This window comes from Mobula hypostoma, chromosome 9, assembly GCF_963921235.1.
Source record: "Mobula hypostoma chromosome 9, sMobHyp1.1, whole genome shotgun sequence".
Taxonomy (NCBI): domain Eukaryota; kingdom Metazoa; phylum Chordata; class Chondrichthyes; order Myliobatiformes; family Myliobatidae; genus Mobula; species Mobula hypostoma.
The window spans coordinates 37,876,238-37,889,815 of record NC_086105.1 but is presented as its reverse complement, the minus strand read 5'-3'; the positions used below and the strand labels follow the sequence as shown (position 1 = coordinate 37,889,815).

The window sequence follows — 13,578 nt, the reverse complement described above, 5'->3', positions numbered from 1 at the left end:
TAAATAACTTGCATTTGTTTACACTAAAATAACCCCAACAAAAGTGGAACATTCCATAGAACAGGAATATGAGCTACATGGAAAAGCCTATCTGTGTACTCCAATTCCGTCTTTCTCTTCCCCCTCTCAAAATAATAATTCAAAACAATATTTTAGAGCACTTTTCATACAAACAATGTTGTTCAAAGTGATTTACAATGGGATAAATTGCAAACATGAAAATGAGACAAAATAATGTTAGTTAAAAGCAGGATTAAATAAATAGGTTTTGAACTGCATATTAGAAGTGTCCCCTGAGTCTGCATCCCTTATAGTTTTATATTGAGTTCCACAGTGTAGGAGTGTAGTTCAGAAAAGCTGACCTGCAAATTATCTTTTGAGGAAGATTGTTTAAATTCTAAGAGACCAGCAGAAGAAGACCTGAGAGCTTGAGCAGGATTATAAAACAAAAAAATTTCTGATGTATTCCAGTTCCAGAGCATTGAGAGTTTTTAAAAACAAGAAAGAGAACTTTAAAAAGCAATTCTAAAATATAAAGGAAGCCAATGCAGAGTAGTTAGGACAGGAATGATATGCTCCCTCGTCCTGGTTTTAGTTAAAAGTCTAGCCGTAGCATTCTGAATAAGCTGAAGATTGCTTTGGAAGGGCAGTAAAAAGTGCATTGCAGTAACCTAGTCTATTCGATATAAAATCATTTGAGTGTATATTTGAAATATTTCTTAAATGTGGAAATGCTCCTCTGGTCACTTCTTTTATGTGAGATTTTAAAAACTCAAATCTGAATCAAAGATGAGACCCAGGGTGGTTACTTCTTGATGACTTCGGGAACTTGGCTCCTCTTGTAAAAATCAGAAGTTAATATCTTTTGGCTTTGGGACCAACTATCAGTATTTCAGTTTTATCTTCATTTGGGTTTAGGAAATTATTGCTCATCCATTTATTTATTGCAGCCATACAAGAAGTCTGAAAGATGGGGTGTAATCATTGTCATGTTCAACGAGATATACAATTGTGTGTCATCTGTACATAGCAATATCTGCACCTCCAACCTGATGGCACGAACATTGACATCTCAAACTTCCGCTAATGCCCCACCTGCCGCTCGTACCCCATCCATTATTTATTTATATACACACATTCTTTTTTTCTCTCTCTCTCTCCTTTTTCTCCCTCTGCTCCTCTCACTATACCCCTTGCCCATCCTCTGGGCTTTCCTCCCTCCCCTTTGTCTTTCTCCCCAGGCCTCCTGTCCCATGATCCTCTCATATCCCTTTTGCCAATCAACTGTCCAGCTCTTGGCTCCATCCCTCCCCCTCCTGTCTTCTCCTATCATTTTGGATCTCCCCCTTCCCCTCCCACTTTCAAATCTCTTACTAGCTCTTCCTTCAGTTAGTCCTGACGAAGGGCCTCGGCCCGAAATGTCAACTGTACCTCTTTCTTGAGATGCTGCCTGGCCTGCTGCGTTCACCAGCTACTTTTATGTGTGTTGCTTGAGTATCTGCGCATGTTCGCTCCATAACATCAAAAGTGCATGTGCATATCTGCAAAAGCTGTCAAATTTAAGTTCCTATATGCAGTCTGACAACACTCTGATGCATGTGATTATCATTCTGTTGCAACAGTGTTAGGGGTGGGAGGGGGAGTGGTAAATTGACATGTTGGGTTCCTCCAAATACAAGTTCTCTTTGTTTACCGAAGTCTGAGAGCGCCACCTTGTGGAATATAACATGGGATATTAGTATTCTCACATGTAATTCCTTCTTTTGTCCTCCGTGCAGCATATTTTTCTTCAGCTAAGACTGACGTGCAGATGAGTTGCTGCCTTTTCAACTGTCCTCTGTAGTCGGTGCACATTTAAGTGCCTGGTTGTTGTTTCACTCACCTTGAGTAGCCTCTGTCACTTGCTTGCAGCACGGGGAAATAAATTTCCATTTATTGTTATTATTATGCCTTTATTGGGTGGTCTGTTTTGTAACTTTCACAAAAATCATAATACACACCATCTAAGTTGAGATTCCTTTTCTCTTTTGTGGCGAGTGTGTTCAGTCGATAGATTGCTCCAGTTTACTTCCTGCGGTCAATTAACTTGGCTAAAAGTTTGAGGCCCTCCATTGGTCAGGGTCAGCCATGGATATAGCATCCTGGCTGCCTATGTGATATGCAAGCCAGGGCAGTACGATATACGACCATAAGACATAGGAGCAGAAGTACACCATTCGGCCTGTTAACTAGCCCAATATGAAAAGCAAGTTGTTGCCCATTCAGCAGGTTCTCCACGCAGCTGATGAAACCAAAGGAACGGCAGAGACTGATACAGTTTGGCACCAGCAGCATCGCAGGATTCGCAGGTCAGCATTGAACTCAATGTAGGATTGCCTTCGGGACTTTCACCTCCGGATTTTTCCTTGGGGTTTACTCCTGAAGCCTTCCCGAGGAGTGGGTATAGCTGTAAAGCAGCGGAGGTTTCAGATCAGAGTTTTCCTCCTCTTGGATAAGCTGCCAACCACAGTTGATGAGTTCTATCTGCCCGAAGCGACCAGTTTTAAGGTGCCAGTAAGCTGCCTTTGCCCCTTCCCCTGTTAGTGGAAACAGTTCCACCAGGCTTGATAACGTGAAGGCCAGAAGCTGGACTTGGTTGTTACAGGGTACTTGGAACACATGCCATTGGGAGCATTTAATAGGTATTCAGCACCTATCCCCAGTACCGCCCTGGGCTATGACAACCTCAAGGAACCCTTAAAACATTAAAGATTAGCTTGTCATATGTAGATCCAAGCATACAGTAAAATGCATTGTTCACATCGTTGAACACAGTCCGAGACTGGGAGGGTCGTTTGCAAGTTTTGCCACACTTTCGGCAGTAACATAGTATGCTCACATCTCACTAACCAGTGCATCTTTGAAACGTGGGAGAAAACCAGGGCACCTGGAGGAAACCCTATCGGTCACGGGGAGAACGTACAAACTTCTTGCGCTCATTGGGAATTGAACCCCAATCACTGGCGCTGCCAAGCATTTTGCCAGCTGCTATGTTTTTGTTCCACCATGGATTCCCTGCATTTGCTCTTGTAAAACATTTTCCAGATTTGCCACTTTTTTAACGCTGGGAGAAATCAGCAGCATTTTATAGATTTTACTTCTAAATCGAAGGTCTTGACGTGAGGATTATTTGGAACTTCATCCAATGATTATCTATTTAGAACTGACAGATGGAGGTGTTTGGAATAGGTAGAGTAGAAGCTGGCTAGGCATGCAGTTCATTTTGTTTTTGGGAAGATCATTAAGAATCTGCAGCTGATGGATGAAGAGAGACTTTAGGGCAGTAATAAACTTGCTTCTCCTTGATCCTTCTTGTAGATAAATATCTGCTTAAAGACTTGATGTTTAGGATGGAAAACTCTATTCCCCTGATATCTATCCTCACAGTCAGGAGAGAAAAGAAACTGTTTTACAGGGTTATTCCGGGATTCTGCAGGATTATTACACAGAGGCTCGTGCAATGATTTTAGCCTGGTTCTCTCACCGTTTAACTATTCCCACCATCCTTCCACTGCCACTTCAGTAAGAGAATTTCTTCTAAGTTGACTCTCAGAAACCTGTCATATTTTGTTCAGATTAATCTTTCTATGTCTGTTGACATGATTAATGTTTTTCTTTATCATTGGTCATAATAGGCTTGGACAGGTTTAAGTTTGGATGTGACAAGCTTGTGTTTTGTTAATTAGTCACCACTGCAGTAAGTAATTTGAGGTAATCTACTTTGCTTTCTACCCTGTCTAGGTACCTGAAGTACACACTGGATCAGTATGTCGAGAGTGATTACATTCTAGTTTACTTTCACTACGGCCTGAAAAGCAGCAATAAGCCATCTTTAAGCTGGTTACAGAATGCCTACAAAGAATTTGACAGAAAGTAAGACAGTTTCTTCCAAGTTCTTCAACCTATGCTCACAAGCAAGTTACTCAGTATTAAGGATCCAGTTTATTTTTCTGTATAGCCCATGTTCATATTCTTGGCTTATTTTAGTCTCTGTGTGAGACTGTTGATAATAGTTCAGTTTAATATCAGAGAATGTATGCGGTATACAATCTTACTCTTTGCAGATATCCTTGGAATAGAAGGGGAAAAAGCTAAGGAATGACAGAAAATGTTAGAACCCCAAAACCCCCCCCCCCCATATGCAAAATGGTGGGTCCTAACCTCTTTTGTTGCAATTGTACATGCTGGATTTTCTGTAGAAGTTAATACTGCCCAAGCTGAGTGCAGTGATGTAGGAATGCTGCTTTGTCAAAAGTACATCGTCACACTAAACTTGTGTGATGGCTTCATTACTGAAATCACAGAAGATCATTACAGATCGCAAGTCTAGTGAGGGGGAAAAGAATGAAATTTTTGTTTTTGGAACAGGTGGGTCAGAATATTATTTTTAACAAATATAGTCAGGGAACCACATATTTGCTAGTGGCTATGTTTAGCATCTTACTGACAGTACAAATATTTCCAAAACCATTAGTGCTGATTAAACGGCATTTTAAAATGCATTGATCAATACCATTACAGTTGAAAAATGAAATGGAATGAGCATGAGTATTTATCATTCTCATTACCAAAGCATCTCAAATGAAAAGAGTAAATGCTGGAAATATTTTACCTTTAAAAATACAGCACGGTAACCAACCCCTCCAGCCCATCAAGCCTGTGCTGCTCAGTTACACCAAAGTGACTAACGGGTACATCTTTGGGACGTGGCAGGAAACTGGAACGCCCAGAGAAAGCCCATGAGGTCACGGGGAGAATGTACAAACACCTCACTGAGAGCAGAGGAATTGAGCCCGAGTCACTACCACTGGATTAGCGTTGTGTTAAGCACTACACTACTGTGCCGCCCCAGAGAAATATTCAACCAATAGGAAGGATCTGGGAAAAGAAGAATAATGCTTTGTGTTGATGTGACCTTCCATCTGAAATGTTCTTGCAGGCGGACAATTTACTTGGGCAGGATCCTGAAATCTGCAGTAAAAGACCTATTCAGGGTGGGTGTTGTCAATTGGGGATAAATGGTGAGGGAAATGTGTGCCCTCCCTTGAATAGGAATCCACGATCTATCTTGACGGCCTGGAGTAGTCAGATAGGACCTGGGTGAAGCAACACAGCTTCAACACAAAGGGCTGCATGTGCCAGCAGTAACAACCTGACCATATTCAGCTCAAGCTCAGTTTTCATATGGCAAGAAGTGGCAGCCTAGGGTATGTCCTTAGATTCTGCAATAGGATTTTAAATGCCACACTCTTTGTTTTGGGCGGGTGTCCTGTCACTTGGCCAGACTTTCACTTACAACACTTGCACTGAGCAACCTGAGCTCAAAGTAGTCATCTTCCTTTTCTGATGGACCCAAAGTCAGATAACTTATGTAAATCTTCCCATATTTGATACAAAAATGTATATTTAATCCAGGGTTCTTTAATCAATGGGCCTCCTCGGTACATGTTTGACTTTGTTACTGTTGCTACATTAAGCAATTAATTTTCTCTTTCTTGTCTGGAGTCTGGTGTTTTGAACAATTCCAACCTGCAGCAGTGGAGGTTTCCAGTTTCTGGTCATTATTAGCTGAATGGTGATAGGTCTTCTGTAGTTTTCATACTAAGTTCTCAGGCATCCTATTCAGTTTAAGGGGGCTTTTTACAACTCTGACAGATTCATTTCAAGACCGTTTTCAAATGTGTACTCAGACGAATGGGTAGTCTCACTTGGGGTGATATAAGCATAGTGAATTCCTGACTCTACTGAAATATTGTCCGGTTTCCATGAATTCTTGTCACCTTCGTAATATCATAGCTGAATTGCAATGCCTAGGAGACAGGAGCCTGAGATTTAAGGGGCATATCAGGTGATAGAGGACCCTGAGTTTAGAATCATTTTATGTGCTAAATGGTGCTGGTGTCCACAAGAGAGTTTCCAGCTTCCACAGGATGAATTTGCCCCGTCAGACAGAAAATCACACGCTGGAGCCGATTAACGAGAGTACTGAAGTTATAATCCATGATCAGATGCTGGAAAATTCTCTTGCTTTCCCCGGGGAGGTCAGGGGTTTCTCGGCTCAGCCATTGGCTATAGGCTGCTGGGAGTGACGGGTTGCATGGTGTGTAGCAGCTGGGCAGTAGCCCTGAAGAGAACACACAGCAGCATTTAGTGAGTGACTCCCTTCTTGGTTATGAGGGGAGAGCGTGGGGTGAATAAGGAAGTGATGGGGAAGAAGGAGGAAAGGAACTAAAAGTGAAAGGGGAACAAAGATGCAGAGGCTAGGGAGAATGAAGCAGGCATTTAGAGGACAGAACTGAAGGAGGGAAGTAATCAAGGTGATGCTTCAACAGAAAAAGTGCACAGGATTGTGAATCAGTGCGTCTAACAGTAAATGTGTATAGCAGGCCTGTGCAGCAGATCTCCTTACCATTGTACCAAGACATCACAGTGTTAACCCTCTGTAGTGGATGATGTGCAAAAACAATTCCACTTTGAAAGAACTTGCATACAAACATCCTGCTTTTCAGGATTGGAACAGAAGCAGTTATATTCTGTTCTGAGGGACTCTCTAAGCAGAAGATCTGTTTATGCTAAAGTTCACCTGCGGTTAGAATTATTTAACCAATGCTAATTCCTGAAAATCATTTGGTAAATTAAGTCCCTAATATTGAAGTGGCCCAGTCTGCCACAGAAAATGCCCTGTTTCATTTTGAGATCTGGGCCGAGTTATTGAGATTGATATCACTTTGGGTAAATGCAAACTAAAGAGCAGGCTTGTGGTTGGCCAAAAGGTAAGGGAGAATAAATGACAGACAGAGAAATGGTGTATTAAATTAGAAGGAGTGCAAATAAATCATCACATCACCTGGATAGAGTGTTAGATCATAAGACCATGAAGCACAGGAGCAGAATTAGGCCCTTCAGCCCATTGAGTCTGCTCCGCCATTTGATTGTGGCTGATTTATTTTCTCTCTGAACCTCATTCTTCTCCTCCTCCTGCCTGTACTCTTTGATACTCTTACAAATCAAGAACCTATCAACCTCCACTATAAATATACCCAATGACTTGGCAGTGCATTCCACAGATTCACCACACACTGACTAAAGAAATTCAGTCCACATCTTTGTTCGAAAGGGATATTCTTCTATTCTGAGACAGTACCCTCTGTTCCTAGACTCTATCACTAATGTAAACGTCCTCTCCATGTCCACTCTATTCTGGCTTTTCAATATTTGACCAGCTTCAATGAGATCCTCCTCCAGAAACTGCCCCCTTTATTCTCACTCTTTGCCAGCTAACCAATTTCTGTCCATACTATTATCTTTTGTGTAATACCATGGGTTTTTGTCGTCTTTAGCAGCCTGATGTGCAGCACCATGTCAAAGGCCTCCTGAAAATCCAAGTAAACAAAATCCAGATTCTCTGTTGTTTATCCTGCTAATACTACTTCAAATAATGTTCTATATGAAGCAAGATAACTACAGTGGGAATTTTCAACATCTGTGCTTGAGAAATGTTTTTTTTTCTAGATACAAGAAAAATCTCAAAGCTCTTTATGTTGTACATCCAACAAACTTCATCCGAGTTCTCTGGAATATTTTTAAGCCACTTATAAGGTATGTTTTGTGAAAAGGTTTGTAGTTACATTGATCAAAGTCCTAAGAACAAAATGTGGAAGAAAACAGTGAGATAGTTTTGGTTAGAAATCTTGAGCACAACTGCTAAAGAGTAAGTCCCCCCTTCCATCCAGGGATAGAGCAGGTATCTACTTGAAGCGTTGAAGCAAACTGACCCCTTCTCACTGCAGTAAATATTGTCTTGCACTTCTCGCAGCCATTTTTGGAATGGGACTGTACAGTTGTGGTCAGCAAAACGAATGGAAGATTTTAAGGAGCTGCATTGTTGATACAGGGTTGGCTTCTACAGTAATTTAGAATTAGTAACACTGAGTTCTTTGGTGGTAGGAGAAAAAAATAGCACATGCATTCTGAGTTTCTTCAAAATGATCAATAAAAACAGAATCATCCACTGGTACAAATAACTCTCTCCAACAGTTTTGTTATCCCTTGTTTCTAATGTTTTATTTTTCTTTTATGCCCTATTCCCAATTTCTGGTTATTTTCTGTACCTTCTACAGGTCGTTTGTATCTTTGAAAGCATTTGTCTCCTGTGTGCCCTCCCAATTCTGACTCCTTCTGCTATTTTTAAAATGTATCCTTTCCTTACTCAGCACATTGGTTTCATACAAAGTGAAACCCAATAGTATGAATGGCAGCGATGCTTCACTACCAGATGAACTCAATGCCTTGTATGCCTGCTTTGAAAGGGAGAACACAACTACAGCTGTGAAGATCCCTGCTGCACCTGATGACCCTGTGATCTCTGTCTCAAAGGCTGATGTTAAGCTGTCTTTAAAGAGAGTGAACCCTCGCAAGGTGGAAGGTTCCAATGGAGTACCTGTTAAGGCTCTGAAAACCTGTCCCAACCAACTAGCGGGTGTATTCAAGGACATTTTCAACCCCTTACTGCTACATGCGGAAGTTCCCACTTGCTTCAAAAAGGCAACGATTATACCAGTGCCCAAGAAAAATAATGTGGGCTGCCTTAGTGACCATCTCCCGGCAGCACTCACATCCACAGTGATGAAATGCTTTGAGAGGTTGGTCATGACTAGACTGAACTCCTGCCTCAGCAAGGACCTCGACCCATTGCAGTTTGCTTATTGCCACAATAGGTCAATGCAAACGCAATCTCAATGGCTCTTCACAGGGCTGTAGACCACCTGGACAACACAAACACCTTTGTCAGGATGCTGTTCATTGACGATAGCTCAGCATTTAATATCATTATTCCCACATTCTTGATCGAGAGGTTGCTGAACCTGGGCCTCTGTACCTCACTCTGCAATTGGATCCTCGGCTTTCTAACCAGAAGACCACAATCTGTGCGGCTTGGTAATAACATCTCCTCGCTGACGATCAACACTGGTGCACTTCGGGGGGGTGTGCTTAGCCCACTGCTCTACTGTCTATATACCCATGACTGTGTGGCTAGGCATAGCTCAAATCCTATCTATAAATTTGCTGATGATAGAACCATTGTTGGTAGAATCTCAGGTGGTGATGAGAGGGCATACAGGAGTGAGATATGCCAACTAATGGAATGGTGCTGCAGCAGCAACCTGGCACTCAACGTCAGTAAGACAAGAGAGCTGATTGTGGACTTCAGGAAGGGTAAGACGAAGGAACATGTACCAATCCTTATAGAGAGGTCAGCTGTCTATAAGGAGAGAGTGAGCAGCTTCCAAGTTCCTGGGTGTCAAGATCTCTGAGGATTTAACCTGGTTCCAGCATATGGATGTAGTTATAAAGAAGGCAAGACAGTGGCTATACTTTATTAGGAATTTGAAGAGATTTGTCGCGTCAAGAAATACACTCAAAAACTTCTATAGATGTACCATGGAGAGCATTCTGACAGGCTGCATCACTGTCTGGTATGGAGGGGGCTACTACACAGAACCAAAAGAAGCTGCAGAGTGTTGTAAATCTAGTCAGCTCCAGCTTGGGTACTAGCCTACAAAGTACCCAGGACATCTTCAGGGAGCGTTGTCTCAGAAAGGCAGCGTCCATTATTAAGAACCTCCAGCATCAGACCATGCCCTTTTCTCACTGTTACCATCAGGTAGGAGATACAGAAGCCTGAAGGCACACACTCAGTGACTCAGGAACAGCTTCTTCTCTGCCATCCAATCCCTAAATGGACATTGAACCCTTGGACACCACCTCACTTTTTTTTAATATAGAGTACTTCTGTTTTTTGCACGTTTTTTAATCTATTCAATATATGTATACTATAATTGATTTACCTATTTATTGTTATTTTTTATTATTTTTTTCCTTTTCTATATTATATATTGCCTTGAATTGCTGTTAAGTTAACAAATTTCACATCACATGCCAGTGATAATAAACCTGATTCTGATTCTGATATCCCTGCCGCTTCTGATGTGTATTTACTACAAAAATTGGAACTTTGTGTTAGAGCAAGATGACCCCAGTCAATAAACGTCACCTTTTTGGAGCTGATAATTGGAAAAAAATATGTTTTATTGATCTGGAAATGCACTGGATTCCAGTTAATTGGGACACATCCGGACCAGTACATTTTGGCCCAATTAAGCAATTGCCCCAATTAGCCAGTTTCATGGAAATCGTTAGAAAAGTATATTTTAAAAAAAGTGAACTACTGTTGAACTGATTAACAAATTATATATATTGAAATGAAATCCAGAGCAAATGTGATACTACAGTACTATAAATCTGTGTTAGTTCCTAATAGTTATCAATAGGGGAATTCAAAAACTGTACACTGCCGTGTTCTTTTGCTTAACTGTAAATGAACAATATTAGTGCAGACAACTAATACGGATCATGCCTTTATACAATCCTTTTTGATAATTGCATACTCCAAATCTCCATTTTCATTATTGTAACATTCAAAATGCTTGTCGATACCTTCAAATTCTTCCTACTTCCCAACTTCTTGAAGTAGCGAAATTGTTTCATTTTAACGTCTGGCTGGTTCTGGCATTTCTCATTAGGCAAAACAGTTCTTAATTGCCTTTCTACTTACTTCTCCTCAACTCTCCATGACAAAACTGACTGCTTTTTGAGTACAAACACTTGCAACTGATGCTATTTTTTTTAAACTGTTCACTGTAGTCACGGTGTAGTGTCGTAACAGCCACACAAGTGCATGTGACTGATGCTAGTTAGAAACCCTTCAGCAACAGTCTCCTGACACAATCAAGTGGCATAGTGTCCCAAATAAATGAAGGGAATCCCAGCTATTTTCTTGATTAGTTGCTTTTAAAATTTGTCCCAAATAAGCAGCTGTGCCAATTAACTGATCAGTTAACCAGAATCCACTGTAGTTTGTAATATCACCATAAAGGTTTTTGTAACTTGTCTGAATTTTTTTTCCAGTCATAAATTTGGAAAGAAGGTTATTTATGTAAATTACTTAAGTGAACTAAGGGAACATCTCAACTATGGTCAACTCATCATTCCCCCAGAAGTTATCAGGTATGTTTTAGAATTATTTTTAATTATTCATTATTTCCTTTAATGGGGTCTTTAGGTTTTTCCTCTTGTATAACCTAATGATATAAAATAATGACCATGCTGGTTGCATGGTAGGCAATCAGAAATGCTATTGAAGGAAGCATTCAGAAATAGACTGCTCCATGCTGCTGTCACCTGCTCATTGGAAGTGAAGCGTTCAGTTGCTGGGGGCAGTTCAGTTGATGCTGAATTGGTCTTGGATAGCTGCATTTAAACCAATGAGATTCCCAGCCTGCACTGCTTCCTGGAGCAACAGCCTTGCTGATGTACAAACTTGTTACACAGTGAATTGCAGTAAAACAACTTCATTCTTGTCATTGCTTCTTGAATCATAGAAAGATTCAGCACAGAAGTGGGTTCTTCAGTCCTCCAATCATCAGCCTTCCATTTACACTAATCATACATTAATCCCACTTACCCTGCATTCTGTCAGCTCCCCCAGCCCCTGATTCTCCCACTCGCCAACACAGAAGGGACAATTTACAGCAGCCATTTGACCTCCCGACCTGAACATCTTTGGCATCTGGGAGGAAACAGGAGCACATGGGGGGGGGGGGCGCGGGGAGACTACATGGTCGCTGGAACAATATGCAAACTCCACACAGACAGCACCTAAGGTCAGAGATGAACCTGAGTCTCTACTAGTGGCACCAATAGTGTTCCCCAATGGCAAACCATTTCCTGTACAGGTTTAATACCTTCAGCTTTCCTGCATTGTTTTCACTCCCCTTCAAGCCAATGATATTGTCCAGCTCACTGCTTTGGGTCAACTGAAAACACCCTTATTTTTGATTAATTACAATGTTGTTGAGATAATTACAGATACCCAAGTTATTAATTTTAAATTTTACAACAGCATATGACCCTCGCCCCTCCTGCCTCTGCACTACACCCCACTCCCCACCCCCGCAAAGTTCCCATGCATTTGTAACTCTTAAGAGTCATAAACATATAGCACTGTAGCAACCATTTGGTCCACTGTCTATGCCAACCATCACACCTATCTATACTAATCATACTTACTTCCATATCTCTCTATACCTTACTCATTCAAGTAGCTGTCGAGATGCCTACTGTCCCACCTACTCTGGCAGCTCATTCCAAACACAAGCTACACTTTACGCAGAAAAAATTATTTCTCAGATCCCTCTTTAAACATCCTCCCTCTCTCAAAACTATGCCCTTTAGTTCTAAACACCCATACCATGGGAAACAGAAGCCTATCCTGCCTCTCATGATTTTAAGCATCTCTATGACATCACCTCTCGGCTCCTTTGCCCCAGGGTAAACAGACCTTATAACAGTCTCCTTTTAACTCAACCCTCCAATCCAAGCAAAACCTTTGTGAATCTTCTGTCTGCACCCTCCCTAAATAAATGACATCTTTTCTGTGCTGACCAGAACTGCATACAATATTGGAAGTGCAGCCTAGCCAATGTTTTGAACAACTGTGATGAAGTCCTGGGTCTTATACTTGTAGCCTCAACCAATGAGGGCAAGCATGCCGTACATTTTATGCACTACACTGTGTTGCCACTGGAAGGGAACTTTTTACTTGTATCCAAAAGTCTCTGTGTTCAACAACGCTTCGCAGAGCTCGCCATTTATTATGTGTGTGTCTTGCTCAGGTTTAGTTTCCAAAATGCATGACTTCCCACTTGTCTGAATTAATCTGCACCTGCCATTTCTTTGCCCTTGGAGAGGGTGTCTAATGATTAAAGATCTGCAACACCCATAACCCCAGGTTGCATTACTGGTGATGTGTCCCAGTGCACACCCGGTTCATTAAGCCAAGTGATGTCGGACCACGATAATGAAAGGCATGGGCCAGATTAAAGTGGCTCCACTACATTACCCTATTTGCCAAGTCACCTCATACCTCACCACAAAAAACTCCACCACCTTATCTCTCCCAGCCCTACATATACATCTGCTAGTCCTACTCTCAAACCTAATCCTAAGGTCCAAGGGGGCACACACCCCCACTAACCTGAGGCACACCCTGATTAGCTCTGGCCACACCCCCACAAACCTGCTGCCACTACGCTACCCTACACCCTTCCCACACAAAACTCCACAACCTTCTCTCCCAACCCCATATATACATCCACCAACCCTACCTTCAAACCTAATCCTAAAGTCCAAGGAGGCACACTAGTCCGAGGTGCATCCCGATTAACCATGGCCACACCCCCACAAACCCAATGACTTGTGTAGGGAGGAGCAATGTCCAATAAAGGCAAGTGTTGGACCTGGTTAATGAAGGTGTGGGCCAGATCAAAATGGTAGGGTTGTGTGACACTGAATCTCAAGTGACGAGATCAAGAAGCGCAAGTTCATTTATCTTGTGCATTAAGTGAAGATTGTAATCCTAAACACCATTCTTCACTGTTCATTTTGGTGTCAGTTGTAAAATTGCTAACCATGCCACCT

The 13,578-nt window shown here is 41.7% G+C and overlaps 1 protein-coding gene across 2 annotated transcripts in view; it reads left to right on the top strand.

Annotated features, from left to right (window-relative positions):
* Positions 1 to 13,578, top strand: part of LOC134351654 (rho GTPase-activating protein 8-like) — a 95,348-nt gene that overhangs the window by 43,672 nt on the left and 38,098 nt on the right. For both annotated transcript variants that reach the window (XM_063058107.1, XM_063058108.1), the window contains exons 5-7: positions 3,781 to 3,912; positions 7,552 to 7,638; positions 11,008 to 11,106. In XM_063058107.1, the coding sequence (XP_062914177.1) occupies positions 3,781 to 3,912; positions 7,552 to 7,638; positions 11,008 to 11,106 (318 nt within the window). The remainder of the gene's footprint in view (positions 1 to 3,780; positions 3,913 to 7,551; positions 7,639 to 11,007; positions 11,107 to 13,578) is intronic.